At 35.3% G+C, this 12,833-nt stretch overlaps 1 protein-coding gene across 3 annotated transcripts in view; it reads left to right on the top strand.

Annotated features, from left to right (window-relative positions):
* Positions 1–12,833, top strand: part of DOCK9 (dedicator of cytokinesis 9) — a gene marked incomplete at its 5' end in the record, with an annotated part of 104,611 nt that overhangs the window by 57,892 nt on the left and 33,886 nt on the right. For 2 of the 3 annotated variants that reach the window (XM_082304817.1, XM_082304818.1), the window contains 6 exons: positions 3,657–3,835; positions 4,619–4,735; positions 6,186–6,306; positions 7,130–7,263; positions 10,477–10,591; positions 12,187–12,253. In XM_082304817.1, coding sequence (XP_082160943.1) covers positions 3,657–3,835; positions 4,619–4,735; positions 6,186–6,306; positions 7,130–7,263; positions 10,477–10,591; positions 12,187–12,253 — 733 coding nt within the window. Of the gene's footprint in view, positions 1–3,656; positions 3,836–4,618; positions 4,736–6,185; positions 6,307–7,129; positions 7,264–7,906; positions 8,081–10,476; positions 10,592–12,186; positions 12,254–12,833 lie in introns of all 3 variants that reach the window. The other variant, XM_082304819.1, reaches the window with a different exon arrangement.

Below are 12,833 nucleotides of genomic sequence, written 5' to 3'. Positions count from 1 at the left end.
AGGTTGGTGTGCAGTGTGAGGTTTGGTGTACTTTTTACTTTTTTTTCATATACCTATTCAGGTTAAAAGGGACTTCAGTAGGGCTGTAGTCCAACCTCCTGCTCAGGTCACCTCTGGCCTTCCCTTCTCCAGATGGAACAAACTCAGTTCCCTCAATTTCTCCTGACAGGGCACGTGTTCCAGCCCTCTAAGTACCTTGGTGGTCCTTCACTGAACTGCCTCAAGATTCTTCTTGTACTAGAAGGCCCAAATACTATACACGGTGTTACAGATAGGTCTAACAAATGCCAAGTAAAGGGGAATAAATACTTGCCCTGATATACTGGCTATGATCCTGTTGATACAGCCCAGTATGCTGTTAGCCTTCGTTGTTGCCAGGATGCCATGCCAACTCCTGTTGAAGCTATTGTCCACCTGGATCCCTAGGTGATTTTCAGCAGAGCTGCTCCCAAGCTAGTCATTCCACAGCTGGTACCATTGCAGGAAGTTCGTCCATCTGAGGTGCAGAATTTTGCATTTGTCCTTGTTGAATTTAATTGATGTTTCTGTTGACCCATTCATGTAGAATCTAGACTCTTCTGAAATGCAGTCCTACCCTTGAACATATGAACTGTGCCCCATCCACAAACTTGATGAGGGTGCACTCCATCTCCTTTTTCAGGTCATTGATGAAGTAGTATTAAGTAGAATAGACTCTGGGAAACTCCTCTTGTAGCGTGTCTCCAACTAGAGTACAAACCATTAACAACCAACCTTTAAGCCCAATGATCTGCCTAGTTCTTTTGCACATTTAGGTGTCTATTCACCTAGACTGTAATGTCCCAGTTTGGATACAATGACCATGTGGACGTCTGCTATTCTCCCCTTATTCACAGATCTAGTGAGTTCATTGCAGACGACAGGTTAGTCAAGCATGGTTTACTCTGGGTAAATCTATCCTGGGCATTCCTGGTCACACTCTTCTCCTTCACTTGCTGAAAAATGGCTTCCAAGAGGACTTGCTCCATGACTTTTCCAAGGACCAAAGTGTGGCCTGTAGTTCCCTGAATTATTCTTGCCCTTTTTTGAAGATGTATGCAATGTCTACCTTCAGTCATCTCAAGGTCCCAATTATGGGAGACCCCTGATCACCATGGCTTAACAAAGCTGATAGCAAGTGGTCTTCGAATGATATCAGCTAATTCTCTCAGCACCTCGTCTGGTGCTGTGGATTTGCATGACTGGAGGTGTCTTGGGACATCTCTGACCTGATACTCATCCACTGCTGATAATTCTCTTTCTTGAAGCTAGTCTCTAGGCTCTTAAGGCTTGGGAACCATGGCTTTGAAGGATAAGGTAACAAAGGTGTGGAGTACTTCAGCCTTACCCAAGTCCACTGTCTCTAAATCACAGTCCCCATTCAGAAAATATTCCATGTTTTCCTTATTCAGGCTTTTAATGCTAATGTAGTGGTAGAAGCTGTTCTTGTTGCCATTGATGTCCATTACCAGTTTCAGCTGTAGCTGAGCTTTGGCTTTCCTGGCGCTGTCCCTGCATACTTGATCAATGCTTTTATTTTCCTCTTTTGTAGCTTGTTCTTGCTTCCACCTCATGTGCATCTTTTATATATGGAATATATATATATATATTCCCCCCCCCCCGGAGCTCAGTCATGAATGCCCTGTGTAGCCCATCTGGATTCCTGGTACATCTAGCGTTGTGCCAAATCCAATAGTATGTTAGCTATTGCATTTGTGGCTGTGAAGACATTATCCATTTCTTCCAGGCATTGAACTATAGCAGACACCAATAAGCAGAGGTGAGGAAGGTGCTTTTACAAGTAACAAGTAAACCTGCCTAACATTTGTATTTTTGTAGATTAGGTTATTTTTTTCTGAAATATTTATTCAGTAGTTTCTGCCTGCTTAGTAAAGTTGAGTATAACTAATTAACGCTTTCATCAAGGTGGTAGAAGAAGATTTGAGACTAAGAGCTGCACAGCTGCATAGAACTCATTTCTGTCTGGCTTTTTCAGCTTTCAGGCATGTCTTGGATAATAATACTGCATATGTATTTCCATAGAAAAGGGACTATGAGTTGTTGGTTTAGGGATCCTAAGAAAAAAAGAACTAGAGCAAAACTAGAGAAAATAGTATTTCTGATTACACAATAAAGAACAGTGTAAAATGCTGCTCCCTGGAGAGCTAGGAGTTCAGCCAGGAAAGAAGACCTTTATCAGAAGTGTTTCTGACTCTGTTTTGCTGTCTCAAGCAAAAGAGATCTCGGGTGATGTGGTTGGCTCTACAGTGAATTACAAGAAGGCCTGTAGAACATCTGTGCTGTCTTATCTATGTTTCTTTCTGACTCAAAGGGTTCCCTTACTGGGAGAGTTCTTTGAAAAATGAAACTGCTCTGAGATTAGCATCTGGTTTTTGATTACTGTTTTGAACAATGACAGTGAATATGAGAAACTCTTGAACCCCTCCTCAGCTGAAATTTTAAACGTATATACATTCTAATAAATAAGATCTTCAAGCTAAGGTTTGTCTTAAGCTGTCGTATATTCAGTACATAAATGAACTGGATTATTTTGTTACACAAAAAGTACTTCTAAAGGGGAGCAGTTTGACTTTGCTGTGTCAGATGTGCTGGGGTTTTGTGTGTGTGTGTATGTGTCCATATAATATCTATACATCTATATGGGGCTTTGCATAGATTTACAGTTAGTTACTGCTAGAAATACTTCATGAAATAAAATTGCATTGCAGTGGTTTAAGCACAAATTTTCAAATGTTCTTTAATTCCAATTCTATTGCAATTAACACTGAACATATAAATATTTCTGGAAAATATAGTATTGTTTAATTGTACCAGAAAAATTGCCTACTGTATTACAATGCAGGTCTAATTTCCATAGATTCATTTAAGTTATCTAGTTTAAATATTATTGTGTCCTTTTGTGTTCTCATATTGAGAAAAAATTGTTTAATTTGGACATGTGTTGCAAATGCAGTCTCTTGGTTACACTTCTACTAGACACTGCAAATTTTTGGGACCATTTTCTTAGAGAATGTCAATTAACCAAGATCACAGTTGTTAGCAGGCTTTATACTCTATATTCATAACAAATACATGTGTAAGAAGGAACTTAAAACTGCAGTAGAGACACGTAAAACTTTTTAGTATGTTTTGCTTGTAGTCCTTCAAATTTACTAACCTGGGACTGAACCACAGACTAAAAATTAAATTCTACTTCTACCATACAACTAAATTCCTGAAAGATAGAGCGTACACAACCTTTGTGCACTGTGTGTGTTTTCAGTGCCTGAATATAGATTTAAAATTTTAATTTGGAGCTATAAGATGCTAGTCCAGGTAAATTTAGTAGGAACACTTCTGAATATTGCACAGTATTTAAAATATTTTTTTAATTAATGTATTTAGATTTCTCCAGCTTCTGTTGATTGAATATACATCATCATTGTCTGTTTAATAAATGCATCTTTATGCAGTGAATTGGGCTAGGGATGTAAGCATAACTATGATTATATATTATATATGTGAATATATATGATTTTGTCAATAATGTTGGAAACATTTTAGTTCAGCCTGAAGTTAATTGATAAACTGATTTGAATAATACCATTCTTTACATAGAACTTGTACTTTACTTCCAGACCTTCACCTGGACTATTCATTAACCGATGAGTTCTGTAAAAATCACTTCTTAGTGGGACTGCTTCTAAGGGAGGTGGGCAATGCATTACAAGAGTTCAGAGATGTGCGGCAGATTGCTATTAGTGTACTCAAGAATTTGATGATAAAGCATTCTTTTGATGATAGATATGCTTCCAGGGTAAGTGTATTGCTATGCTAGTAGTACAAAGTAGTAAAGATGAAGTGTACACACATACAGAAAGTATGTGAAACTTGTTAATTTGCAGCAATGCTATTTCTGTTCAGACTGTGATGAAAATATGTATGAAAATTCTATGAAAATCAATCTGAAAATCCCATGTTTTTACCAAATGAAAGCATAAAGCACCTTTTAACATAATTACATGTGTTTATTACATTTTAGTACGGTGTAATTTAACTGCTGTTCTTAAAGTAATTAGATTCTTACGAACCTTTTTAAAGCTCTTATTTTCATTAAACATTAGCACTTAATATTTGGCAGCTGTCCTTCCATCATCTATTATTCATAAAATGAGTATAAGAAAGCTACAAGTCATGGTGGTAAATTTTGAGTGATTTTTAATTTTCCTGACTTTTTTTTTTTTTAACATCAGCTGTGCTGTGGAGAGGTCATAAAATTTTAATTGAAGATATCATTAATTTATCAAGCTAACATAATAATGATTTACTTGGTTAGTCTTAGCTAAAATCACATTAATTTAGGGGGTTTTCTGCATTATATTGAAACAGTAAGTAAAATCTACTGATCTTCTGTAAATTAGAATAAAATATAGTGATGATCACTGCTTTTGCCATTTATGAACTTATGAATGTGGGCTCTGGCTTGACAAATATTTATTAAATGCTCTTTTTTTGTAATTTAGGAGTGAAGAGCTTAAAAATAATTGGTGATTAAAAATTAAATCTGTGATTTGTTAATGAACTGTTGAACTCTCTTTAGAGCCACCAAGCAAGAATAGCCACTATGTATTTGCCGCTCTTTGGACTGCTCATAGAAAATGTTCAGCGAATCAATGTTAAAGATGTGTCTCCATTTCCTGTTAACCCTTCCAGCAATGTGAGTGACCATTTCTATTTGGTATTCTAAATTTTTTTTTTTTGTAATTTATTGGGAACGTGTATATGAAATACTGCATACTTCTGTCAAAGAGTTTCATAAGCTTCAGAATTCTGCGAGTTTGTTCCCCTTGCTTTTTCTGAGCTTAGAAGCTTAGTTAACCTTGATGGTTTTGGCTGCAGTTTCTCTTGTCCAGCTAAGTTATGCCTAACATGATAATTGGCTAGTTTGGTCCTACATACAGGTTACAGTGCCGTTATTGACCTCTGTTTGAACCTCTGAAGATTTTTGGAGAATGCTAGGCCACACAGACTGTGACAGCGTCATTCTAGTGCCATGTGATTATACTGCCATGTAACAACTTGCTTTTTCTATCTCTCTGGTGCATGTGCCTCTATTTCAGTACAAACTATAGACCACACAGGATTAGACCCGCTGCATCTTTTTGAGTGTTCTAGGAAGAGGAGCCAAAGAAGCTGAAGGAACAGTGTATTTGAAATAAAAAATATCAGTTGTTTCTGCAATTTAATGGCCTTCTCTTTGTATCTATTACCCAGTTTTGATACAATTTCTGTGAGAGGAGTTTTCATTAAATTGTCTCTGTTTTTTACTCAAAAATGACACTTCTCTTTAGTCTGCCTGCCAGTTGGTATAAACAGTTTGCCTCTATTCTTGTAGATCCTGGCATTGGAGGCACTTGCACATACTTCATTTTTATGCAAGAGGATACTCCCCTGGCATCTAACACTCAGAGAATTAGTTATGTTCACTAAAATCCCAACAGATTCAGTAGTTGCTGTTGCTGTTCAGCAGAGAAGATTATATATTGGTGGTAGATTTTTTTTTTTTTTTTTTAAAACCTTATTTTCCAGTTCAGTCCAACACTGAAATAAATGGACCACAACAAAAAATGATTAATTTTCTAGAAATTAGAGAGGAAATTAAAGGAATGTGCTTTTGGAACATCTGTAGTGTAAGAGGGCTACAGGAGAATGAATTCAAGTGGAATTCGTAAAGATGTATATTGATATAGTTGCATACAATTATTGAATCTAAGATTTAATTATTAACGTATTTTATTTTCGTCCATATCTTGCTGTGTTCCTTTTGGTATTAAGAAGGAAATTCACAATACCCTTCCAACAAGAGAAATGTTTGTGTGCTTGAAATAAAAGTAATTTGGGTGTTTTGGAAATATCTGGTTAATACTGTTTAAAATTCAATAGAATATTCACTTCTTCAATGTTTCCTGGGGTATCTTAAGTTGTAGGCTATCCCAAGCTTGTGCAAATACCTGAACATCTCATTCCATGCTTTTGAGCATATTTAATAGAAATTAAAATTTAAGAAAGAAATATATAACAAATACTGCTCTAGAAGATAAAGTATGCTGTATTCACTGAGTCCATAATGTTGGAAAACAATAATCACATTTTCCTCTCTTTTCCAGAGTGCAAAGGATGATGCACTTAATTTGCCAACTGCAAGTCAGCTAGTAACACCACAAAAATCAGGAAACACATTGGATAGCAATCTTCCTAAAGACCTATTTGGTGTTATCTCTGGCATTGGTAAGCACTTAGAATAAATTAATTAAAAAAGGAACCAGTTTCCTTTTTCATTTGTTACCAGACATAATTGTTCTTTGTCCAACTTTGTTGCTATCTGCATATGTACTTGAAGGATACTGCTACTTTCATTAACAGAACTGTTCAGCATGGGTCAGAATTCACACTCTGTACATGAAATCTTTCTTTTGGGAATCTTTTTGGTTTTGCTTTTCTATTTGAAACTAAAGCTGTTTCCTGGAGAAAGCTGCTTTTTCCCCTATCAAAGGTGATAGTTCTTGTCTTGCTGCAGAGAAATAGGAGACACGACTAGTCTTAGTCACTTAAAGCAAGAGTGCCATACTCCACGATTTTGTACCTGATGTTAGAGACCACCTCTAAGAAGAGTGCTGCTTGTGCACACCTGTGGGCGTCCTGCTGTCTGTCGTCTTAATGTGTTTTTTTCTATTTGTTGTTGCCTGCTATAATTAGTTGTGTTACTTACTAGTGAATTAAAAACAAAAAAAAAAGTTGAAAAATGGGGAAGGGGAGTTTTTTAAATATACATGCTTCTTCATGTAAGTGTGTATGTATTGCTACATTTGTTTTTTACACATGTGTGTATGTAGTTGTACATAAGTCTGTGTGTATGTACATACATATATACTTTGCTGAAGCTCTAGAATAAGTTTGTCTTCATTAAAAGTCACTAAATGGAATTAATTATTTGCCTTCTTGAAAAAATTCATACATATATGATGGTTTTAGAAGTCTGACTAAACTATGGAGTGACTTTTTTCAGTATATGTATTGTTTGAGACTTTTATATTGTTTTGGGTTTTTTTAGCTTCCCCATACACCACGTCAACTCCAAATATTAATAGCGTGAGGAATGCTGACTCGAGAGGCTCTCTTATAAGTACAGACTCGGGAAACAGTCTTCCAGAAAGACAGAGTGACAAGAGCAATTCTCTTGACAAGGTAAAAAAAACCACACCAAAATAAAAAACCCAAAATGTATTCCTAAAATTCCATCTTAATTCTCATAGGAGTTAACTTCTCTGCCTCCATTGGGAATGAGCTTTCTAGAATAACTGTAGAGCAGTATTTTACATAAGTTTTTCTTTTGCAAAATAATTATCATATGAACTCTTTTTGCATTGCATTTATTAAGCTGTTTTGCAGAAAATACAAACAGATTTTCAACGTAGAGACATAAGCAAGCAGTTGTTGTTTCCTTTGCTAGAGAAAGGCACTACATGAAATTTATTGAATTTTGCTTGAGAGAACTGAATTCTAGTTAGGACAGCTTCTTTGATTTTGTGGAGACCGTCACTCCATCCTGTTCTATACACAATATATGTAGCACTTTTAAAATGTTGAAAAAGCAGTTGCTGTGCTGTCTTTAGGTGATTTCTTTTATATTAGTTTGACTTTTCTAAATCATTTCACTTTAAAGCTGTTACAAATTAGGAGCTCTGGCTGCAGTAGCTATGAGGTATTCAGTCATATCTTTCTAGAGCTGATGTTGATACTGATCACATTTCATTTTCTTATATCTTGTTGTGCAAGTCACAACATGTTAACTTTTTCCCCTTGACTCTGACATGCCTTCGTGTGGCAGAGAGAGAAGCTTCTCAGAAGGCACTCTGCTCATGCTATGCGCCCTAATGGAGAAGAAGAAGAAAATTCTCACCCTGCAAAGAAAAACCGTGTTACTATGGATTTTTCACTTCTGACAATTCCAGCTTTGCCAGAGAAAATTTTGCATGCTGCTTTCTCTCTTCAGTTGCAAGAAGTATTTGGTTTTTGTGCTTGGTATAGTTAAGCTTTTGAGTGAAGTGTGTGATCAGTAGTTTTGCCACTTCTTTGCAACAGTTGAATCTCATGCCAAATACGTACAAATGTAACCATGTAAAATACCTTTAAATGCCAAACCTGGAATAGTTTGTGTACATGATTGTAATTTAAGCATAAAAATCCGATCAGCTTAAATATCAGCAGAATTTGAGTATATACATTAATGTAAATAGAACTAAAAAATCTTTTACATTGACCAAGTAAATAAAGAAATATCTTGTGCATATACTGTTGCTAAATGGCAATGCTGTTATCTATTACTTAGTTGTCCTGTTGTTAATTACTAAAATGTAGTGTTTTTACCAAGTAAAAGGGTTTTCAAAGGAGTCAACATCCTTTGAAAATTCTACTCTGGTCTGCCAATTTAGGTGGTACAGGATTTATGTTTTGCATGCTGTTAATATATTCCCCGAATAATACTTAATCCTGGCTTCTTATTCGTTGCTTTCCAAACTTTCTTTCTAGTAGATCAGTTGTTCACTGCACGTTATCTTCGAGTTTTTGCTCATTGCTTGATATCATTACTGAAGAGCCATGTTTTTGTTCTAATTTTCTTTCAGAATAACCTGTAGAACTATACTTGTGGAATCAGAATTGGCTGGAAGTATATCAGTTTCTATTTTAATATGTGCATACTTTATAGGTTATTGACATGATTTTGAATTAAGATTGTGAGTAGCTATAGTCCTAGTTTTATCCATGTGTATGTTCAACTGTTTTAGAGGGAATATTATCTCGTGGTCTGGACAGTATTCAAAAGTCTAGGAAACTAAATTCTGTTTCTGCTCCGCCACCCACTAATAGCCTGCTTTATTTCAGCATCCATAAAGCTGTATAGTAGCACCTCCTCGTTCACCAGAAATATATCAAAGATAAACAGCTTGTGAGGTCTTTAGAATCTACAATAATCAGGCTTATATAGGTGTCCATTTCCTCCTAAATTACAGTAACTTCTGGCCAGTGTTAGTCATAGTTTCACATTCAGTTTCACTGTGCATCCATTCAATGGCTAGTATGGGACAGATTTACACAGATTGTTTTAGGACAGCAATTCTTTCCCTTTACACGGAATGCATTAAAGGGCTCAGCCGTCAATTGATGGGTGTGCTGTGAAATGTTCCCTCACGGATTAGCATGTCTCCTGCTTTCAGTGAGGAGTGTTCCTGGAGGGGTTGTTATACCCTTGAGGTATTGGCACTTCTTGCTTTGTTTGTGAAACCAAGTGCTTTTCTCCCTTGAGTCTATGTTTTTATTTTTATTTTTTTCTAATTTTGATATGAAGGATTTCTTCCAACACTGGTATGTGTCCTTAAAAAGGTCATGGGGCCAAGATGATCCAGCTTTCTTGTAGAAACCAAAGCGTTACACAGATCAATTGTACTGGACTGTTGACTTTACAGAAAACTTATTTAATGTCTGGTTCATTTTCCATTTGCATAAGTGGCCTCATATTGGAAGTGAGAATTAGGCACTAAAAAGGGCATAATTTATCCTTTAAACAAACATTTATATAGTATATCTGTAAGAGCCTCGGATTGGGGACTTCGTAACACTTGATTGTGTGAAAATTATTCTTTTACAGATAAGTCTTTGCCTAAAGTTCAATTTATATATTCTCACAGTTTTATTTTTTCTTTTTTTTGTGGTACACATTTTGAAAGATCAGTTATGTTTTCTTTTTGAACAGACTTTAGTATTGAGCACTGCCGATTAACTTCCCACAAGTGTAGGAATTGTATAAACAAATGAAGCAGGGAGAAAGTGTTTTGTTTTGGGTTGGGGGGTGGGGGTGGGGATTTACTTATCAGTAGTTAATCTTCCAGAATGCATATTATTGCCATTCATGTATGTTTTTTCCTTGAGGTTCTTACATCTTTAAACAGAAAGAATTTTGTAGCGGCAGGTCTGTCTACAGTTCAGCATAAAGTCTCTTCAAAAGCAAAGGAGCATATACGCATCACCTAACACAGCAGCATTTATTTTTAAAGTATTTCATCTAAGCAGAAGGGGCATGCCCGATTTCCACAATGTGGGTATCTCTGTATAATTAACTAGATTAATAATCACTATTAGGTAACTTTTCCTCTTGCTCCTCCCTCGGGGGGGGAAAAAATCATGTAAAGAAGGAAATAAAAAAAAACGAAGGTAAAGAGGCTTAATTTGGTATACTTCATGTGTGTAATGTGTGTTTTAGTGACCTGTCTCTACATGAAACATTTTTGTCTCTGTTCTGAGATCCTTTTTCTGTTGCAGGAATTAATAAGGCAATTTAAATAATTTTCGTTTTTTCAGTTTAAGAACCCTTTAGCCAAAATATTTCTGTTTTCTTTTCAGAACCAACAGAGCAGCACTTTAGGAAGTGCTATAGTTCGATATGACAAACTTGACCAAGCAGAGATCAAAAGTCTGCTCATGTGTTTCCTTCATATTTTAAGAAGTATGTCAGAAGGTAGGTAATTCCACCTATTTTTCATAAATTCGAAATCATGTGTTGGATTTATGCCTGTGATTTTAATACTTATTCAAAATCAGCAGAATATTTTAGGTCTAGGTACCACGTTGTGCTGCGTTTTATAAATATGTGTGATTGATCAAATTAAACTCTGACTTAAATCTTGAAGCATTAAATACTCATTATTCCTTCAATGTGTGAGGCTAACTAAAGGACTAGGTAAGAAAGCGAATATTTGTGTGTGATTGTACAGTACAGTTTGGAAAATGGGGGTGAAGAATAGTTCATTGATCAGTAGAAGAGTCTTGGGCTAGTCCATTCCTCCATTCTGCAGACCTTCCTGTATGACAGGGAACCAAATGATTTGATCACTGTGTATATTTCCGCTTCTGGAATGGGGATATTAGTACTTCTTCATTCTCCTGGGATGTTACTGAGAAGATCCATTGAATTTTTGAAAGAGTCATATTATCCTGGGGAAGGTTGCAGAGGTACAGAAATACTTGTGAATGGCAACTCTTAGTTTTTTACTAGGATCAAAAAACTCAGAATCATCCCTGTCCTTGATCAACATTTTAAAAAGAGGGCAAGTCCCTTTTGGTAAAAACATTTAATTTTTCAGTTTGTGCTAAACATATCAAAAGTAGTTAATTTCTTTTTTCTGCCTATTTTGATGTTAATTTCTAAAAATCAAGTTTGTGTAGTACTTGAAGTCTAACTTATTACACCACTCAATCAAGAATGAGAATTGAAAGGTTAATAAGTATTCAATGTCCAGTCACATCATTAGATTTTCATGTAATTACATCAATATTATTTTATGTATTTTAACTACAAAGAATAATAAAACCCCAAAATATCTTTTTCACTATTTTACACTTTGAAATATTTAAAAATTAGTCCGAATTTCTAGGAAATTCAAGTTAAAATTTACATAAGCACAGTGAGGTTTTTTGGTCTCAATTCTCCTGGAAAAGAACAAGTGTCAAATAAACTTTGCCACACATCTTTGTAATAATTTTGAATTTGTTAGCTAATTTTGAACATTTTTGGCAAAAGAGACCAGGTCTTGGCTATGTAAATACAAGCTTTGTAAAAAATATATAGCCATTTTTTAAATCTGTGCAAATAAAGAAAATCTGAAACCTGTGCTGAAAAACTATCCATAGTAAAGCATTATAAATTAAAAAAGAAAACATTAAATTGAATTTAAAAAATGTTGAGACCAATCTATAAAGAAGCAGATTATAGGACTAATGGTCCAAAGTATTCTGAAGTCTTACATTTTTAGAACACTGTAGTCACTACTGACTACACAATTATTACTATTTAAAATATGAAATTGTATGGGAATACTATGGATTAATTAAACGCATATTGTAGAAACTCATTTGGAGAATTGATATGTGCATCTGTATAATCAGCTTCAAGGAAAACTTTAGATAATAATAGTTATCTGTACCCCACAAGCTATTTTTAGATTCTCTGAATCCTCATTATGTGAAAACTAGGAACTGACGTTAACTCTTCTGCTTAATATTTTTGTGTGTTTGCTGCATTTGTCTTGTTTTTAATATCTTTCATTTTCCTAGATGCATTGTTTACATATTGGAACAAGGCTACAAAATCTGAACTCATGGACTTTTTCACAATTACAGAGTAAGATTTTTGTTGAGCTATGTGTTACTATGCTGTTAAAAACATGAGTGTGGATATAAGCGTGTATATATGTTTTTATTTATTTGTTTGAAAAAATAATGCCATCTTGGTCTGTTTAGAAGTCCTTAACTTGATGTGCACAATTGCTTGTCTGTCCAATTCCACGATAGTTTCTGGAATTAGGCTACACAGAAGTCATCTCAGGAAGTTCCTAAACAGCAAGTAGCACTCAGAATATTGCCATGCTCCTGGAAGAGGAACCAACTGTCTTGTTACCTGTCTGCATTAAAATGCATCTTGTAACATGAACTGCTGAAATTATATGGTTGCATATCAAAATTGATTGAATTGCATAACTTCAGAAACAAAAGGATATGAACCGTCCTCCTGGCATTCCTCTTGTGTCTTCTGCCATTCTGTAAGGGAAAAGATACAGGATGAATCCAGTATTTGTTATCAATGGCTACACTCCTTCCCTATGCACACTTAGTGTGTTTGTTCATGAGAACGGGCTGATACATTAATAAAAAGTGAAGAAGGCACTATTGTGGTGGTAGACACATTTGTTTCTGTAGTAGAG

The sequence above is a fragment of the Platalea leucorodia genome (genome assembly GCF_965183815.1).
Source record: "Platalea leucorodia genome assembly, chromosome: 2".
Taxonomy (NCBI): domain Eukaryota; kingdom Metazoa; phylum Chordata; class Aves; order Pelecaniformes; family Threskiornithidae; genus Platalea; species Platalea leucorodia.
Note: the sequence above shows the minus strand (reverse complement) of the source record. Positions and strands in the feature narration are given on the sequence as shown.